At 40.7% G+C, this 19,349-nt stretch overlaps 1 protein-coding gene across 1 annotated transcript in view; it reads left to right on the top strand.

Moving 5' to 3' along the window:
* The window catches only part of ALKBH1 (alkB homolog 1, histone H2A dioxygenase), a 22,963-nt gene extending 5,750 nt beyond the window's left edge, over nucleotides 1-17,213 (top strand). Inside the window, exons 3-6 of the mRNA XM_081104784.1 lie at nucleotides 2,623-2,785; nucleotides 12,422-12,512; nucleotides 13,962-14,155; nucleotides 16,202-17,213. Of these exons, the coding sequence (XP_080960910.1) occupies nucleotides 2,623-2,785; nucleotides 12,422-12,512; nucleotides 13,962-14,155; nucleotides 16,202-16,631 (878 nt within the window). The 3' untranslated portion in view covers nucleotides 16,632-17,213. The remainder of the gene's footprint in view (nucleotides 1-2,622; nucleotides 2,786-12,421; nucleotides 12,513-13,961; nucleotides 14,156-16,201) is intronic.
* Nucleotides 17,214-19,349: the final 2,136 nt, after the last annotated feature.

The raw sequence follows: 19,349 nt of genomic DNA on the forward strand, positions 1-19,349 counted from the left end.
GTTTACTTGTGGATTCTATTAATTCTGAAGGAGCCTGGGCACACCACATCTTGTCCTTATGAGAGTGAGCAGGAAGATCATGGTTCTGAAGACTAGAAACTGAATCTGGGGAAGAGTAGACTTGAGGGGGAACATGACAGTGTCGAACATTTGAAAAGTTGCGCACAAGAAGGGATGGGAAGTAGTGCATACTAGTGGTTAAGGCCTAGGTTCTGACACCATACTACCTGGGTTCATGTCCTGGCTCTACTATCTACTATTATATGACCTTGGGCAAGTTTCTTAAGTAGCACCCACTTTATAGTGAGGATTAAATAAGAGTATCCTTGTAAAGTGCTTAGGTCAATGCCTGTTACATAGTAAATAGTCATTAAATGTTAGCTGTAAAGCTTGAAGTATTAATCAAGAAGAAGTAAAAGCTAATGTTGGTTTGCTCTGTGTGTCAGAACCTAAGGCCAATTCATGAACATTTGAAAGAGGCAAATTTTAACTCAGTGAAAGGATGACAATAGTTGTCTGAAATAGACTGCCTGAAAAGGTATTAAATTTCCTATCACTATTCAGGCTTGGACTAGGTCAGGGTATTCTTCCTTTAATCTCATATTTGGGGGCGGGGGTGTGCTGTAATTTTTCTTTTTACATGGTGATAGCATGGTAGATTATTGGGGGGTTTCATATCTTTTTTATTTCAAAACAAAGACAGTCTTGTCACTCTCTTAAATTATTTGGATAATTTTACTGGTACATGAAATGCAAAAGTGACCTCCACTTTTACAAGCAAGTATTCTCATTCCTGTCCTCCAACTTTAGAGAAAGAAGAGTTCCTTCAACTCAGCCAGTCCCTTCACCTCTGACCCCACTTTCTTTCACCTCCTCTGGCTTTCAAGACCTTGCTCTGTTCCTTTCCACACTTTCACTTTTAGCCAGTTCTCTTCAACTGGCTCTTTCCTCACAATCTATAAGCATGCTTCAGTCTTTTTAAACCCTAAAATCCATAAACTCTCCCCTTATTTCTTTATTCTTTGACTACTCCTCAGCCTTTGTTTCTTTTCTCAACCAGGCTTTTAAAAGATATTATCTCGTCAGAGGGGAGGGGGGTTGAGGGGCTCAGTGAAAAAGGTGAAGGGATTAAGCAAAACAAAACAAAAATATTCATAGACACAGACAACAGTTTGGTGATTACCAGAGGGAAAGGGGGGTTGGAGAGAGGTAAAAGAGGGGAAATCGGGGAAAGATGGTAATGGAAGGAGACTTGACTTGGGGTAGTGAACACAATACAATATACAGTGGGGCCTTGACTTCCGAGTTTAATTCGTTCCGAGACCAAGCGCGTTAAGGAGTTCGTTAACTCAAATTATTCTGTCAACGCAATGCAAAAAAATCGGCCGAGAGACGGCTGGTATCTCAAAAAACTCGTTAGTCGGGACACTCGTAAGTCAAGGCCCCACTGTACAAATGATGTATTGCAGAATTGTACACCTGAACTCTATATAATTTTATTAACCAATGTCACTCCAATAAATTCAATTAAAATTAAAAAATATATAAGACATTATCTGTATTACTGTCTATTGTCCTATCTCCAGGTATTTCACGAAGGATAAAATTTTTCATCTCTTTATCTCAGGTTTTTTTTTTTGTTTTTTTTTTAATATATTTTATTGATTTTTTACAGAGAAGAAGGGCGAGAGATAGAGAGTTAGAAACATCGATGAGAGAGAAACATCGACCAGCTGCCTCCTGCACATCCCCCACTGGGGATATGCCCGCAACCCATGTACATGCCCTTGACCGGAATCGAACCCGGGACCCCTCAGTCCGCAGGCCGACGCTCTATCCACTGAGCCAAACCGGTCTTGGCTATCTCAGGTTCTTAAGAAAGTGCACAGTGTGTGTCTGTTGAATGCTTGATGAATTAATCCTTGCCATGCATAGGATTCTAGTTAAATGTTATTATTGCTCTTTTACAAAGGAGAAAAGTGAGGTGAAATTACTTTCAAAGTTATAAGGATCTTCTCAGCATACATGCTGTAGGTATTTGCATCATGCCATACTGAGCAGATGTACATACCATATTCCTTCCCTGCTATATTAGTCAGGAGGCAGAAATCACACCAATTATTTTAACCGTGATAATTTATAGACTCATTAGCCAGAAAATAGAAAATGGAAAGGGCAAAAAGGGCACACTGAAATATCAAAGGTATTAACTGCAGAAGCAGCCACCACCTCTGTACATGGTGACACTGGGTGAAAATTTGAAGGGTGACTTTGGCGGTTTCAATTCTAAAGTTTGCTTTGGGATAACACAAATGATAATTGTGGGATGTTTGTTTCCCTTGAGAGTAATCCAAAAAGCCAAGGTATTTGCATAATGGTAGATGGCTAGTGATCATCAAACTTACTTTTTACTAACTTGAAGGAATTCCTCTTCTTCTAAAATTGGAGAATAGGAATGAGAACATTTGCTTGTAAGAATGGAAGCCACTAGAAGCATGAGCAAAAGAAGATGGAAAGTAAATATAAAGTAGAGGGTATAAGGAAGTCAACAGAAGTAAACTATCTGAATAACTGATGGAGAATTTCCTCCTCTCCTTTCTTTCCCACCCATCTTTTATATAGGTTTTATTTTCATCCCAAACCCCTTCCTCCCAGGTTACCAGTGGCACTGGGTGAAGCAGTGCCTTAAGTTATATTCCCAGAAACCTAATGTATGTAACCTGGACAAACACATGACTAAAGAAGATACCCAAGATCTATGGGAACAGAGCAAAGAGTTTCTAAGGTAGGTTTTATCAATCACAATAAAATGTTAGCATTCAGCTCAAGTCATCACAGATCTTTAAAGGAACTATTTTATAACAATGCAATGAAAGTAACTGGCCTGTTTATTTTTCCCTCATTTCCACGCAAATGCAGCAAAATTATATTCTTCCTTCTGGAACATTTGGGCAGATGCTTTGACAATTTTATTAAACTAGAGGCCTGGTGCACGATATTCGTGCACTTGGGGGTGGGTGTCCCTCAGCCTGGCCTGCTCCCTCTCTCAGTCCTGGACGCCTTGGGGGATGTCGCCTGCCGGCTTAGGCCCGATCCCCTCAGCTGGATTCCCCCATCCCTCTCACAGTCTGGGACCCGTTGCTCCTTACTGCCTGCCTGCAGCAGAAGTGGGAGAGGCTGAGCCCAGCTTCTGGCTGAGCAGTGCTCCCCCTTGTGGGAGCCTACTGACCACCAGGGGGCAGCTCCTGTGTTGAGCATCTGCTCCCTGGTGGTCAGTGTGTGTCATAGCAACCAGTTGTTTTGCTGTTTGGTCATTTACATATTAGGCTTTTATATAGGATTGAAGTCCATTTCAAAGATTTGCTAATCATAGCTTAGATATCAAGTTCATCCTCAGTAATCATCAGATAATCTGTTTTCATTCACCTTCAGCCCTTTTTTCTACTTAAAATGAGTTCCTGTGAAGACTGGTATCCTGGCAAAAAGTAACATTGAAAGCTCTTTACTTCTGCTCTTCTAAACAAAATCAATTCTAGCAGCTGTTTTATGGTAGGTCAGTTGTTCTTCATGAGAACTAATGTTTACCTTAATGTTGTTTCAACATTCCTTCATTCCACAAATATTTCTTATGGGCCAGTCATGTACCAGGCATATTGCTGAGCATTGGCAATACAAAGATATGTAGGCCACTGTCCCTGTATTCTGGAATGCATCATCTGTGGCAGGAACTCAATATGACCAGGAATAATTATAATAGAGCTCAGCAAGAAAAATGCTGTGGGGCCAGAAGAAGAAATAATTCTTTCAGGCAGGAAGGAGGTGTCAGAGAATTAAAAAATGATATTTTTAGTTCATTGTCTTCCTTTTCCCCTCTGTCTATTTGAACTGGGTCTTCAAAAATGACTAGGAGTTTGGCCAGTCAGAAAAGCAAAAACACTGTTTTGGGTACAGAAAGTAGCCTTCCAAAAGAGGTAATATTTAAAAAAGGAAGTTCTGTGAGATAGGAGCACAGGATGTGTGCATTTATTCAACAATTACTGAGTTTCTGCTATGTGTCAGATAACTGTGTTTAAGTGTTAGAGATTCAAAGACACTTCCTGCCTTTCAGGAATTTGTAGGTTAGTCAAGGACAGAGACATCTATATATATAAAAGCCAAGCGACCAGAATAACCAGTCACTATGACGTGCACTGTGGCCAGCCAACCAGCCCGATCGGGGGTGGGACCAGCCAGCCAACCTCCCGCAGCCCCTCCCCCTGGCCCGCCCAGCCCAATCAGCCCCAATTGGGGCAGGCTGGCCGGACCCCACCCGTTCACGAATTCATGCGTCAGGCCTCCAGTAACCATATAATGTAATTTGGCAGGTACAGGAATCCTATATAACAAAAAGCTAATATGGAAATTAACCAAACAGCAGAACGACCAGCTACTATGACATGCACTGACCACCAGGGGTCAGATGCTCAATGCAGGAGCGTCCCCTGGGCCTAAGCCGGCAGGCAGACATCCCTCTCTCAGTCCGGGGCTCTCGTCGTCTGGGACCCCTTGCTTCTTACCGCCCGCCTGCAGCGGAGGCAGGAGAGGTACCCACCACTGCTGCTGCACTCACCAGCCGTGAGCCCAGCTTCTGGCTGAGCAGCACTCCCCTTATGGGAGCACACTGACCGCCAGGGACGGCTCCTGCGTTGAGCGTCTGCCCCCTGGTCGTCAGTGTGTGTCATAGTGACTGGTCATTCTGCCGTTCGGTCGATTTGTATATTAGGCTTTTATTATATAGGATTATGGGAATGGTCAGTTAGGAAGCTAGATTGAGGTAGATTATGGAAAATGCTTCCTGGAAGTCATGAATAGAATTGTCAAGAGGAGAAGCAGAAAGAGAATGTTAAAACCAGATTATAGTAGGTCCTTGGGTTACATCGGAGATCCATTCCTACGGCGCAACGTAATTTTTGCCGTAAGTGGGAACCCACCTACATAAGCACCTACGTCACTCACATGGAGCACATACACAGCAGTAATGAAGTGAAACAGTAAAAAAAATTTAAAAGAAAGATAATTCCTCACCTTTACTTGTAAATAAATAAAAAACAAAGCACATGTACATATGTCGAAATGATGGAACTTATTTTTATATATATAAATAAATGGGAGATGGTGATGTATCCACAAAATGACATACGTCGAGTCTGACATAACCCGAGAACTGTCTGTATAAAGGGTTTAGTGCTATGTAAAGCACCGGTTCTAGATTCAGATTGCCTAGGTTCAAATCCTGGTTCTGCCATTTAAAAGCTGTAAACTTGAGCAAATGTTTTTTTATTTGTTTTGTTTTAATAATTCTTTATTGTTGAGTATTACATTTGTCCTCCTTTTCCCTCCCATTGATCTCCTCCAGCCCACCCTCGTCCCCCTGCCCAGGCCTTCAGCATCTTATTGTCCGTGTACATGGGTTATGCATATATGCATACAAGGTCTTTGGTTGAACAAAACATAGAATTGAGGTGCCCTAATTTTGTGAACAGACCTATTTTTGCTTCTAAGTTCAAGTATTTCTTATTCATTTTCTACTTAAAAGTTTCGTTTTCCCTGACCATAGAAATGTAGAAAGTTTCTATGGTCTTTCTGTGGTCCTCCCCATCCTTCTTTCCCTGCCTTCCCTCTGAGACTCCTCACTCTGTTCCGTTGAGCAAGTTTCTTAACTTTTCTTTTTTTAAAAATATATTTTATTGATTTTTTACAGAGATGAAGGGAGAGGGATAGAGAGTTAGAAACATCAATGAGAGAGAAACATCGATCAGCTGCCTCTTGCACACCCCCTACTGAGGATGTGCCCACAACCAAGGTACATGCCCCTGACCGGAATCGAACCTGGGACCCTTCAGTCCTCAGGCCAATGCTCTATCCACTGAGCCAAACCAGTTAGGGCAAGTTTCTTAACTTTTCTGTGCCTCATAGTAATCCTTTCCTCATTTGATAATGTGAGGATTAAATAAGATAGTATGTGAGAAGTCCTAGAACAGCCTCTTAAGACTCTATACCAGTTTTGTGTGTTCTATTTGTAGCTTAATGGTTCTAATGGTGCGATTTGAGTGAAATTAGCCCTTTGCGGTCGTTTGTCTACTCAACCACCAAAGCTTTTTTATTTTTTTACCGTTCCGGTTGTATGTCTGCTCTCAGCCACCACAGCAAGGAACCGTACGAATCTTAACTCTGTTCATTCATGTATCAGTTCATAATTTCTCTGAAAGCTCGTAAGTGTCTAAGTGACATTGTCACGAACCAAAACATTGCTCCGACAAATTGGAGATATCGAAACTCAGTATAAACAAACGCGGTCGTTCCACACTCGCCATGCAAAACACCGTGGCTAGTCAGTCGCCTTTTGAGAGTGAAGAAATCGACAAGCTTCGGAGATACTTCGCAGAATTTCAAATAAAGCTTTACAAATTACGTTTAACTGTAATTAGGCATTCTCGCTTGTTAAGATATTTCAAAATAATACTTCAAAATGGCAAAAAGAAAGTTACTGAAAGAAGTGTACTGCGAATCTGAAAGTAACGATGAAGAGTTTTATTTTGGCACCTTGAATACTGACTCTGAAGTAGAAAGTGATAACGTTTGTAGTGATTCTACTAGTAGTGACGTAGTTCCAAAAAAGAATTAATAGATCTTGTTTATCCTTCATAATCTTGCATGTTATGTATCACTGCTCTTTCAGTGGAAATTAATTCTGACCAGTATGACACCCATGTCCAAATTTAATACGACCGCAAAGGGTTAGTTAAAGAGAGCTTAGAGTTTGTTATTAAACCAGCCTGTGTTTTCAAATAATTGGGTTTTTTTCCTTGTGACAACAAATTCCAGTTGTCATCTTCTAAGATAGGTCAGACGAATCTCTTTAATAAATCATTCTGTAAACAATAGTGAGATAGTTCTTTTGTCTAATAAATTATAAGAAATAAAAAATGTTAAAGTCATACCTTATATTGTGAAGGGTGGAAGAAATTGATATGCTCAGACATTGCTGACAGCATTAAAAATAGATTAGGGACTGAGTTCTTCTGTCACTCCCTGATAATGTGTTTGTTTCCTCATCTGGGAAACAAAAGGATTGTGCTGGATAAGCCATCTGAGGTGGTAGAATCATGGTCAGTTAGGGTATATGCCAGCTGGACAGTAATGCCAGCTTTCCCCGTGTTCCCAGAGCACATCAGAAAGAGAGGGGGTCTGTCGTTTAAAAATATTCCCTTGTAGATTCTGATTATTTACCATGTCATCCCCATGGAGAACCACTGAACTAGGGCTCCTCTAAGAATCTTTTCAACTTTTAATTTCAACTTTCTATGTTTCTATGGTCAGGGAAAACAAAACTTTTAAGTAGAAGATGAATAAGAAATACTTGAACTTAGAAGCAAAAATAGACTGTTCACAAAATTAGGGCACCTCAATTCTGTTTTGTTCAAAATTTATTGTCAGGGAATAATGTAGCTAGAGATTCTTTTTTTTTTTTTAATATAGTTTATTGATTTTTTTTTACAGAGAGGATGGGAGAGGGAGAGAGAGTTAGAAACATCAATTGAGAAAGAAACATTGATCAGCTGCCTCCTGCACACTCCCTACTGGGGATGTGCCGGCAACCAAGGTACATGCCCTTGGCCGGAATCAAACCTTGGACCCTTGAGTCCACAGGCCGACGCTCTATACACTGAGCCAAACCGGTTAGGGCTAGCTAGAGATTCTTAACTAAGAGTATAATAGTTAGGTGTAAACATCTTCATTGCCGCATTGTCTATAAGAGGGAGGAAATGAAAAACAACCTAAGTGTCAGCAGGGGGTCAGATAAATCAGGTATGATATACCCTAGCAGCAGAATGCAGCCACTACAAAATCTTACTTCCAGCTCTCTAGCAAATCTAGTAGGGTCTGCAGTTACAATGAATAAAGTCATTTCTAAGCATCTCCATCACTACCACCTTAACCTAAGCCACCACCATTTCCCGGTGTCTGTTCCTGTGCCTCTTCAATATGTTTTCACAGTGTAGAAATCATGTCACCTCGCACAGCTTCTCGTCAGCAGTACCACAATTCGTTTCTGATGCAAACCGTCAGAGTTAAGCCGGGACATCGCAAATTATGGGTGTGGTCTCCAACCAAACTGCCCTCACCAGCCACAAGTTTGGGAGATCCCCAAGTTACCCACACTTCTGACCAACTGGTTACAGATTTAGGGGAGTTCCCATGACTCAGTAGCTCTCTTGAACCATCCATGTACCTATGATTACAGTTTTATTATAAAGGTTACAGATCAGGACCACCCAGTGAAGGGACACACAGGGCAGTGTCTGGAAGGTCCTGAATGCAGAGCCTCCATCCCCTCTTCCCATGGACTCAGGGTGGGTCACCCAGGAGACTCCCAGGTCTTAGTGTTGCGAGGTTTTATTGGGTTTTACTGCTTAAGCGTGATTGGCTGAATCATTAGTCACATAGTTGAACTCAATTTCTGGCTCCCACCTATCCCCTGAGGTCTGGCTAATTAATTTCACTACTCAAAAGGCTCAATCCTCTAATCAGATGGTTGGTTTTTCTAGCAGAACAAGCCTACATCATGAGTCATTTTAGCATAAACTCAGGTGTGGTCCTGGGACCCAAGTGAATAACAGAGACATCCTGTCTCCCTAGGGTTTAAAAGCCTCCCACATATCAAGGACAAAGGCCAGTCAAATTCTTTGTTGTACATGTTAGGTGGCTCAGGAGGCGGAGGAAATAAAGAGAGCCGAGTTAAAGAAAGAAAAGGAAAGGTCGCCCTGACCGGTTTGGCTCAGTGGATGGAGCTTCGGCCTGCGGACTGAAGGGTCCCAGGTTCGATTCCAGTCAGGGGCATGTACCTTGGTTGCAGGCACATCCCCAGTAGGGGGCGCGCAGGAGGCAGCTGATCGATGTTTCTCTCTCATCGATGTTTCTAACTCTCTATCCCTCTCCCTTCCTCTCTGTAAAAAAATCAATAAATATATTTTTTTAAAAAAGAAAAGGAAAGGTTAATTCTGCGTTCCCGGGCGACCCACGGACCCCAAAGACAGGGCCAGTGCATTCGCGCCCACAGGGAGGGGGGGCTTTGTTTTATACTGCGGTTGGGTGAGGGGCGGGGATATGAACTGAGGAAGTCCCTGCCACAGGGGGTCAGCAGGGTATTCAGGAAGGAGCCTGTATCTGTGTGGGGGTCGTGTGGATTCCAGGGAGAAGCCATTATCTGTGTCTGGCACGTTGATCTGTTAGAAATTCCAGGGGGGGGAGGGTCCATTATCTCATCACATGTCTGCATGTTTCCAATCCTGGGCTCTCTCCGACCTAACATCACAATCTCCAAATACTTAGAAAAAAAATCAGAAGTCATTATCATAGCCTACAAAACCTAGATGATTTGGCCCCCAGCCATCTCTCCAATCTCATGTCCTACCATTCCTTCTTACTTATTCTCTAGACATACTGGTCTCCAGTCCATTCCTTAAACACAGCAAGGTCTTCTGCCTAGAAAGCTTTTTCTTTAGATAACCAATGGCTTGCTTCCTTCAGGTCTTTTTATAATATCACCTTATGAGAGATGATTTCCTTACCATTCAATTAACAAAGTCCTCTTTCCCTCCTCCTTTATCCCCTTGCCCTATGGCTTTATTCTTCAGTGCATGGTAGTTAACAAATATTTATGGAATTAATTAGTTAATGGATACTTTCTTATACCTTTTGGGTTTTGTGAATATATTATCTAATAAAAAATAACTTTAAAGAATAAGTCAAGAGGAAATATAAACTTAAATAAAGCAACTTTGTTCCATAAGCTTATAAAATGCCTTGTATCCATTTTTTTATGTGTGGAAGCTTTTTAAATTGATATTCTCAATGTGGAAGCAGAACTAATCCTTTCCCTTTTCTACTCCTTCAAGACTTTGTTATGGAGCTATTATAGCATTTATTATAGTGAATCCAGTCATGGCTCAAGGAAGCAAGAGCTCTGGATGAAAAATAAATATAAAAAATAAAACCCAAAAAATGTGCTGTTCGAAGCCAAGATAGGAATATGTTTCCAGACTAAGAGAAGAGCCAACCATCTCCATAGGCCTAGAATTTGACAATTACCACTTAATTTAAACTAAGAAACTAGTTTGGGTAGAGAGGTGTTAGGAAAAGTCAGATTGCAGGAAATGGGGGAGAATGAGAGTGGCAAAAACTGAGTACATTTAGAAAAGTTTGGTTGTAAAGGGAAAGAGATACGGGGCAGAGGAAAGCAGGGCATAGACAGACTTGAGTTTTTATTGGGGTTTTATTGCTTAGGTATGGAGAGGTCAAGTTGGAAAGCTGGCCTTTGTGGAAAGAAGTGGGACCACTCCACTGCTTCCCCAGGAGGGAAGGATGGAGTAAAGATTTTGAAAAGTTTAGAAGTGTGGGAGAGGAAAATTGAAATTGTTCACTGGATCATATTGTTACCAGAAAAAAATGCCTCGTCTCCTCTTGGTGTTCATGGGAGTGGGGTTCCTGGGGTACCGCTGGAATAAGCATTTCCGGAGGGCCCTACAGAGGATGAGATATGATAGACAGCTTTCTTTTTGTGGAATTACACCCCTGAATTTCCAAAGTCCCATTACCCTTAGTCCAGTCATGGAAGAAGTATAGGTGGGATTTCACTAGAGCTGAAATCAGAGCCAGTGTCCAGTTTCCTTTCCAAGTTGGAGCCGGGTCCAGTTCAGCATCAGGCTAGTTGCAGTCCATTAGTCCATTGCGTGTGAGGGTCCGCATGGCCATGAGCCACACAGGAAAGCCAAGCATGAGCCATGAGCCAAGTGTGCCAAGAGGAAGCAAGAGTGAACTTCTTCCTTCACTGCTATCCCAAATTTCAGTGTGCTTGCAATGGCCATGCCCATTCTGGCTAATCATCTCTGTCCCCAGGTGTGACAGGCAAGTACCTTCCCTATGTCATCCCAACTTTACTGGACATACATCTGTTTTCCCTTCGTTGGATCACTCCCCTGGTGTTTTGCAGGGACGTGCCTATATGTCTGCCCTTCCCTTAGCTCCTTTCTTATTACTAATAACCAGCTAATTATAACAGTATCAATTTCATCAGACTGCTGTTCTCAGTGTCCTAGAAGGGAATAAGGACTGAGAACTTGAGATGAATGGTGAAGGTTCAAAGCAGAAGGCAAAAGATTAGATAAGACTAATATTTGCAAAATAGCAGAAGAATGTTAGCAATTAAGATAGAATTTGATGTTCATTTGCAGTGATTGACCAGTGATTGACCGGGAGATTCAGGTTGAGAAAGGAGACAAACTGAAAGCACTCAAATACAGAAAAAAAAAAAAATGGAGTTCTAGGGACAAGAGATGGAACTTTGGGACAAAAGCGGTGGTTATGGAGGGAAATATTCATAGTTGTGAAAGATACAATTCCCGAGCCTGTAAAAAATTTAAAAAATACCTGCCATAGGATTTTAAAGGGTTTTTTGTTTGTTTTGTGTGTGTGTTTTTAATAAACAACTTTAGAATTTTTATGTCCTGAGTACTTTTGTTCTCACAGTGATTCACTAATGTCCCTTGAGGCAAGAAAAAAAATACCAGTGCTTAATTTTGACACCCAAACTAGCCACTGCACAGAGAGTGGACAAGCGGGACAGGAGTTTATTTCTACAGTTAGGGTTTGGCTGAAGCAGTGCTGTGCAACATGATTGCTGAGAGAAATGCCAACACTTACCTAAAGCATTTACCCATGGCAGAAGTTGAGCAAGCTGCTGTGTGGGCACATTCACCAGGGAAGAAGGTGACCAGTCCACCCATCCATCATCCTGCTAGTAGCTGGAGGAGCACAGGGGCAGGGAGCATAGCATTTCTGTTGGCAGTAAGAACCAATAATTAGGGTCACACTTGCTTGAAAACATTCTTTTAGGTGATTGGATAAAGATTTAAAGTTAGGTTAGATGCCAAAATATTCCCTGCATTCCTATGGGTGGATATGGCAACTCTGTCGACACTGAGCCTTCTTGGTCACCTTGTGTTTGTTTTATGTTTTTATTGATTTCAAAGAGATGAAGGGAGAGGGAACAATAGAAACATCAGTGATGAGAGAGAATCAGCTGCCTCCTGCACACCCTTAATTGGGGATGGAGCCCTCAACCTGGGCATGTGCCCTGACTGGGAATCGAACTGTAACTTCCTGGTTCATGGGTCAATGCTCAACAATTGAGCCACACTGGCCAGGTGTTTTTTAATATTATATTCTTGGTCAACTCACTTTTCTGTTCCAATTTCCCCTATCGAGACCTTGGCTAACAGCTTATTCCATAGAATACAAAAATTTGGATTCTAGGGTTCATAAAACAGTTGTTGCTGCCATTTACAATGTATATATCTTAATAAATGCCTAATTTTTGCAGATATAAAGAAGTGAATAAACGGAGACCCCGGAGCTTACTTGAGAAACTGCGGTGGGTGACCCTAGGCTACCATTATAACTGGGACAGTAAGGTATTCAAATTTTCTTGCTAATTCCATTATTTTCCATTTTTATGCTTCTTGGGCACACATAGTGGGATTTCTTCCTAGCCAAGCTTACAATATCATATTATCTATTTTAGGAAGCATCTCTCTTATTTATTCCCTCCTAAAATCTCCTTGATACAGTATCTCAAGAAACATGGATAATTTACCAAGAGAAAATTTCTTTTTCATATGCTCTCACATTATGTTATTTTATCAAAGACTATCCGTGTTTTCTCTAAGTAGGTTTCAGGGATATCGATTTTTTTTTATACTATACTCAAGAGCAGTTGTCAATTATGATCTTTATTTCCATTGTTTATTGTTGAGCATTTATTTTCTATGTAATATCTTCCTGGAATAAAAGTGGATCCCTATACTTCTGGTGTTCTCATCAATTCACAAAAGGACTTTCAGAATCTAAATACCACTGCCTGCTACATAAGGTCTGAGCAGGAGAGAGATGGGAAAGAATGTCCTAAAATTAACAAAATCTCATGGTTGTGTGTTTTTGCTTTGTTTTGTTTTGTTTGAGGTAGTTTTTTTCCTGACCTCTGTGCTTCACAGAATGCCTCCTTTATCAGTGGCAGCCCAGTGCCTCTTGTCTCAATGAGATATTTGCCACCAAGTGAAAAGACTAATTCTGAGAGTAAACTGAATAAAACAGAATGGAATAGACCACCTTGCTTCTAACCAGTTACTTTCTAAAAGCTCTATAGTTTCAGTCAACCCAGCTTATTAACAAGTATATTAACTGATCAAAATAATGATGTATTGTCCAAAAATGTTCATTATAAAACTCTTATGTTTTAGTGATGCCAAGTAATGGAAAACTAGATTAACTGTATTTGGGGAAATCGCCATATGATTTTCTTCAGGTTAGACAACCTGGGTTTGAATTGTGCCTTCAACAAGGATAGTACCTACCTTGATGGTAGTTGTGATAATTAAATGATTAATGCCTGTGTAGTGATTACAACAGTGCCTGGCTGTTCTAAGCAGTTAAATGCATTAACAATAAATGTTAGCTGATTGTTTTTTATATTATTTTTATTATTGACATTGTTATTCTCCAAGAACCTCAAAATGGGCCTCATTTACTAAGAAAAACATGGAGTGAAAATTATCAAAAACTGAGTAATCCGAGAAGAAAGAATAGTGCATAGACAGCTTGGAGAGAGTTCACGCTCAAAAGAAGTAATTATTTCATTATAGCATAGGTGATGTAGTGCTAGAATAGCATGATTTATTCATCCATATTTTGAGGCATCTGGTAATCTAATAATGAGCCATTCAAAATATGGATGACTGAATCATGCCATGCTAATATTACATGTAGGCGGGATGATTTTTAAGTGGTAATTAATCTTATAGCACAGTTTTTTACTTTCCTGAGATCATTGTTTATTTTTCTTATTTTCCCTACTTTTATTAAAGAAATACTCAGCAGATCATTATACACCTTTCCCTTCTGACCTGGCTTTCCTCTCAGAGCAAGTAGCTGCTGCCTGTGGATTTCAGGGTTTCCAAGCAGAAGCAGGTATCCTGAATTACTACCGATTAGATTCTACACTGGGAATTCACGTGGACAAATCTGAACTAGATCACTCCAAACCCCTGCTGTCATTCAGGTAAGTTAGTTCTGGGGATTTGGTATTATGTTTTATCACCTCATTCCATTTTTTAAAGCATTTTTGAACTAAAATAAAATAAAAACATTAAACTTAAAAAAAATGGCTGGACTCTATATATAATCTTTCACTTCTGGATATTTTAACAATGCATCATAAGTAAAATTAGCCTAATGCTTTAAGAATCATGGCCAAATTACAGTTAATATTTCTGTTTAAGATGCATGGAGTCTGCCTTTTGTAATGAGAGGTATCGTAAGTGTCAGTGGAATAGGCAGAGGGAAGGCCATACATCTGTTTTGGAATAGAGAAAAGCAAAGCACAAAAGCCTGAACAGCTTACTCCTCTTGTCTCCCTAAGCATAACTTTACAGTTGTGCAAAGTACTGCCTCTGATTCCAACTGAGAACGTGCCTGAACAGAATTTTTTATTATTACCTTATCTTCAAAGTGAACAGGAGTGATAAATACAGTAAAGAACTTAAACACAATAGTCCCCTCTTATCCAGGGGGGATACATCCTAAGACCCCTACAGATAATACCAAACGGTACATATGCTTTTTTTCTCTATACATACATACCTATGATAAAGTTTAATTTATAAATTAGACACAGTAAGAGATTAACAATAACTAATAAAGTAGAATAATTATAACAATACGTTGTAATAAAAGTTATGTGAATGTGGTCACTAGTTTCATGAGAGCCTTGCTGAAGTCTTTGTATAGGCTCAGTGCTTTTGGGTGCAGCACGCTGCTGTTGGTCAGAACACATTTTCTGTTCATGACTTCCACCCACAAATCTGATGTCTTTTTCATCTTAACTACACACTTATCAGGCACTGTGGCAGTAACTTTTGCAGTTGGAGGTGCAACAACAGAACTAGCACAAAAGTCTTTTTCGTTCTTCACTAGTTCACGGATAGATTCATTCTGACTGCATATCTTAGCAACAATTCTTTTTCTTTCCTTAAGTCAAGACTTTCACCTTTTCACTTAAAGGAACCACTGTATGGCTTCTCTTGGTGTATCTGAATTGCCACCATCGCTATGTTCTTTGGAGCCATTAGTAAGTAAAATAAGGCAGAATGGCATGCAGTTTAAAACTTATGAATTGTTTATTGAAGTTTATTTCTGGAATTGTTTATTTCTATTTAATATTTTCGGACCACGGTCAGCCACAGGTAACAAACTGCAGGAAGTGAAACTGGATAAAGGGTGACTACTTTAATTTTATTGAAAGACTTGAATCTTACAGAATCATCAATAAAACTTATATGGGTAATATTAAAACTAAATTCTTCCCTCCCGGGCTGGTGTGGCTCAGTTGGTTGGAGCATTGTCCTGTACACCAAAAGGTGGTGGGTTCAATTCCCAGTCAGGGCACATACGCAGATTGTGGATTTGATCCCCGGTGGGGAGTGTACTGGAGGCAACTCATCAATGCTTTGTTGTTGTTTTTTTCTATCTGCCTGCCTGTCTCACTTTGTCTCTCTTTCTCTAAAATCAGTTTTAAAAACAAAACAAAAAAAATAAATTCTTCCCAGACTGGCGGGGCTCAGTTTGTTGACGTGTCCTCCACTACACTAAAAGGTCTCAGTTTCGATTCCCGGCCCAGGTACATACCTAGATTGCAGGGTTTTTCCCTAGTTGGGGGGGCGTTTGATATTTCTCTCTCTCTCTCTTTCTCCCCCTCGCTGTCTCTCTAAAAATCAATGAATCTGTCCTTAGGTAAGGATTTTTTTTTAAAAAAAGCTTATTTTGCTTATTTAACTGCTTCATATTTTATTTCACCATAATCCTGTGGGCTATAAGTCTAAGTAGCAGATCATGGATTGGTCATTTATAGACACAAGCCAAAAGGAAAGGATCATAGAACAGTTTAAAAAGGAAGATTTTACCCAAAAAAAAGGGAAGATTTACAATTAATAAGTATCAACTTGAAATTAGAAAATAATGCAATTAGCAATAACTTTCCCTACATGGTTAGTAACAGAAACTTACTGTCTTATATTGTTTTACTTATTTTTTTTTTTTTTTTTTGTAGCTTTGGGCAGTCTGCCATCTTTCTCCTGGGTGGCCTCAAAAGAGATGAAGCCCCCACAGCCATGTTTATGCACAGCGGTGACATCATGGTAATGTCAGGTTTCAGCCGCCTGTTGAACCATGCAGTTCCAAAGGTCCTTCCAAGTTCACAGGGGGAGAGTCTGCCCTGCTGCCTAGAAACACCTCCCCCAGCTGTCCTCCCCAGGGACTCGGTGGTAGAGTGCTGTTCCATGGAGGACTGGCAGGTGTGCGCCAGCTACTTGAAAACTGCTCGTGTTAACATGACTGTCCGACAGGTGCTGGCCACAGACCAGGACTTCCCTTTGGAACCCATGGAGGAGAATAAAAGAGGCATCACCACCGAAGGTTACTGCCATCTGGACGACGAGAAGAGCCACGTAAAGCGAGCGAGGTTAAACCCTGACAGCTGAGACTTGGAGTGTAAATGACCATGCTGTTGTATTGCATTGACTTTAGCACCAAGACAAGCCAAAAACAGAGACAAGAAGAACTCATCTTGATCACACTGTTGCCTTGGAACCCATTCTGGCTAGTTAACTGACATCACATACATGCCTCCCTAACCAGGACTGGACCAGACAGGTGTTCAGTCCTGCTCAAGCAGTAATGTATGTGAAGTCCAAGGAGGTGTGACATTCCACAACAGCCTTCTCAGCCCCTGCCATTACCTCTGAGGGAGGTAGAAGTGAGTTTCCATGTCTGTGGAGTCTTTAAATATCTCACATTTTATTGATGGGAAACGTAATAGCCCTCCTACCACCCCATCTAGTGATTTTATGATAAAATTGTGGTTCCATGAATCAACCATCCATCTCACTTCATTCTTCCAATTAACATCAAATCTTTTGATCTTCCATCTTTTCTGGCCTTCTTGCTGTTGGCTTTTAAATGCAATTTTAATTGTTAGACTAAAAAGTCCAAGGATGTCCTGTAACTCTCTTCTCCGTGATTAAACTTACTCAATTTTAAATTAAAGATCTGTATCTGTCTTTGAGGGTTAGTGTATCTGGGATTCTTTTTTTTCTATTTCTACTTGCTGTATTATTCTTATTGTTGAAGCCCCCTAGCTGTTGAAGCCCTACCAAGCATGTCAAACTCGTGATCGGCGGGCCACATGCCTCATTTATGTAAAGGAGGCATGCAGCCTACGGGCTGCAAGCTTCACATGCTTGCACTATCCTGCTCTGCCCTAGGTATTCTTTGGGGCTGTCTCAGAGGAGAGAATTTTCCTTGGTGTCGCAGTCACTGCTGTCTTTTTTTGATTGCAGACAACTTGGAAAATACATGAAAGTGTGAGTTTTAATCTCTCTACCCTCACCAACTCAACTCATTATACCCTAAGCTAAATTACTGTACATTTCTTTGGACCACACCATTTTACCAGTGTTCATGTGTGTAGTGTGCACATGTACAGAAAAGGCTAGGTCTTTAATACATAATATATATTCCAAATTCACTATAGTGAACATACATTACTTTTGAAAAAGGCCTTTGTGATGTTTTTTTGTTTTGTGGGGTTTTTTAAAAATATATTTTTATTGATTTTAGAGAGGAAGGGAGAGGGAAAGAGATAGAAACATCAATAATGAGAGGAATCACTGATTGGCCGCCTCCCACACACCCCACACTGGGGATCGAGCCCACAACCCAGGCATGTGCCCTGACCGGGACTCAAACTGTGACCTCCTGGTTCATAGGTCGATGCTCAACCACTGAGCCACGCCGCCTGGGCTTTCGAGATGTTTTGAAGGCAGGCACACACTGAGCTCAGCAGCAGCACCTTTGTAAAGTGTCCACCCACCTTTCTAAATGTGCTCTCATCAGTTTTGTTCCCGTCTGAAGCCCTTTCAGTCTCTGATCTTCCAATTGCTTTAAAATATGTCTGGCTAAGATGGATCCTCTCACCCCTCTTGCTTATCTCAGAGCCTCTTGCCTGTTTCTAGCCTCCAGCATCGGGTTTTTCCTAGAAGGGTCCCAGGCCCTCAGTGAGACATGCACGTATTGCTGAACAGGACAGGCTTGGCAGGACTTGGTTCACATGTTCTAATATTCCCAGTTCCCTTTTCACTAAAATAAAGCTGGTCTTATCCTTTTCTCTTTCCCCCTTTCTCTTTTCTTTTGATTACAGTAGGGAAAAAAATAAAACCCTAATACCCTAAGTGGATTCGACTAAGACAAATTAGAATGGTAATGAGGCAGAAAGGAGCCTGGGGAATGATTATTGATCTCAGCGTGACGGGCGAGAGGAGCTAGGCAGGAAAACCTCTCACCTGTTTTCTTCTGTTTCAAAGGTTACAGTGGGAGAAAAAGCAATGCAAGTCTATTTTCTTAGCCTGGGTAGTAAATGTTTATTGATAGCCCTTTTGACCAACTATCCTATCCAAATCTGAGCCCTCATGGGGCAGAGTTTGTTAGGTCTCAATTTGTTTTATTGGTAAAAACAGAGTTCTTAATAAGACAAAATGATACTGTTGATGGAAAGTAAAATAGAGTGGTTATCAGGAAAGCTAAGTTTTAATAACACCTCCATTACTTACCTGTGTACCTTGAATAAGTCACTCAACTGAGGCCCACTTGACCTTTTTGAGCCACAATTACTATTTTTAAGACCCAGTTTGCTCGTCTATAAGGAGGTTTTACCAAGTAATCCTCTATTACGTACCAGCTCTGCAATGCTATCATTTTAAAATGAGAAATTAATTTCAGAGTTTGGATAAACAGCAAACAAAGCTACCCCATGGGCAAGATTTTTGGTAAGGAAATCAACCAAAGGATAGGAAAGGTAAACAAAATGAACTTTTTAGGAGAACAATAGCCAGTAAACATATGAAAAGATGCTAAACTCACTAGTAGTTAGGGAAATATAAATTAAAGCATGAGATATAAATTTGTACCCATTCATTTGGCAAAATTAAACAATCTCTCAACTCCTCTATCACTCACACCCTATCTCTATTCACCTCACTGTTACTGCACTGGCCCAAGCCACTATAATCTCTCAACTACATTATTGCAATACCCGCCTAACTGACTTCTTCCATGCTTGTCTCCACCGCCTACTCTCATAGTTTGTTCTTAACACAGCAGCCAGAGTGAGGCTATTAACACCCAAGACAGATTATGTCACT

Source organism: Myotis nattereri (assembly GCF_964212035.1).
Source record: "Myotis nattereri genome assembly, chromosome: 1".
NCBI lineage: Eukaryota > Metazoa > Chordata > Mammalia > Chiroptera > Vespertilionidae > Myotis > Myotis nattereri.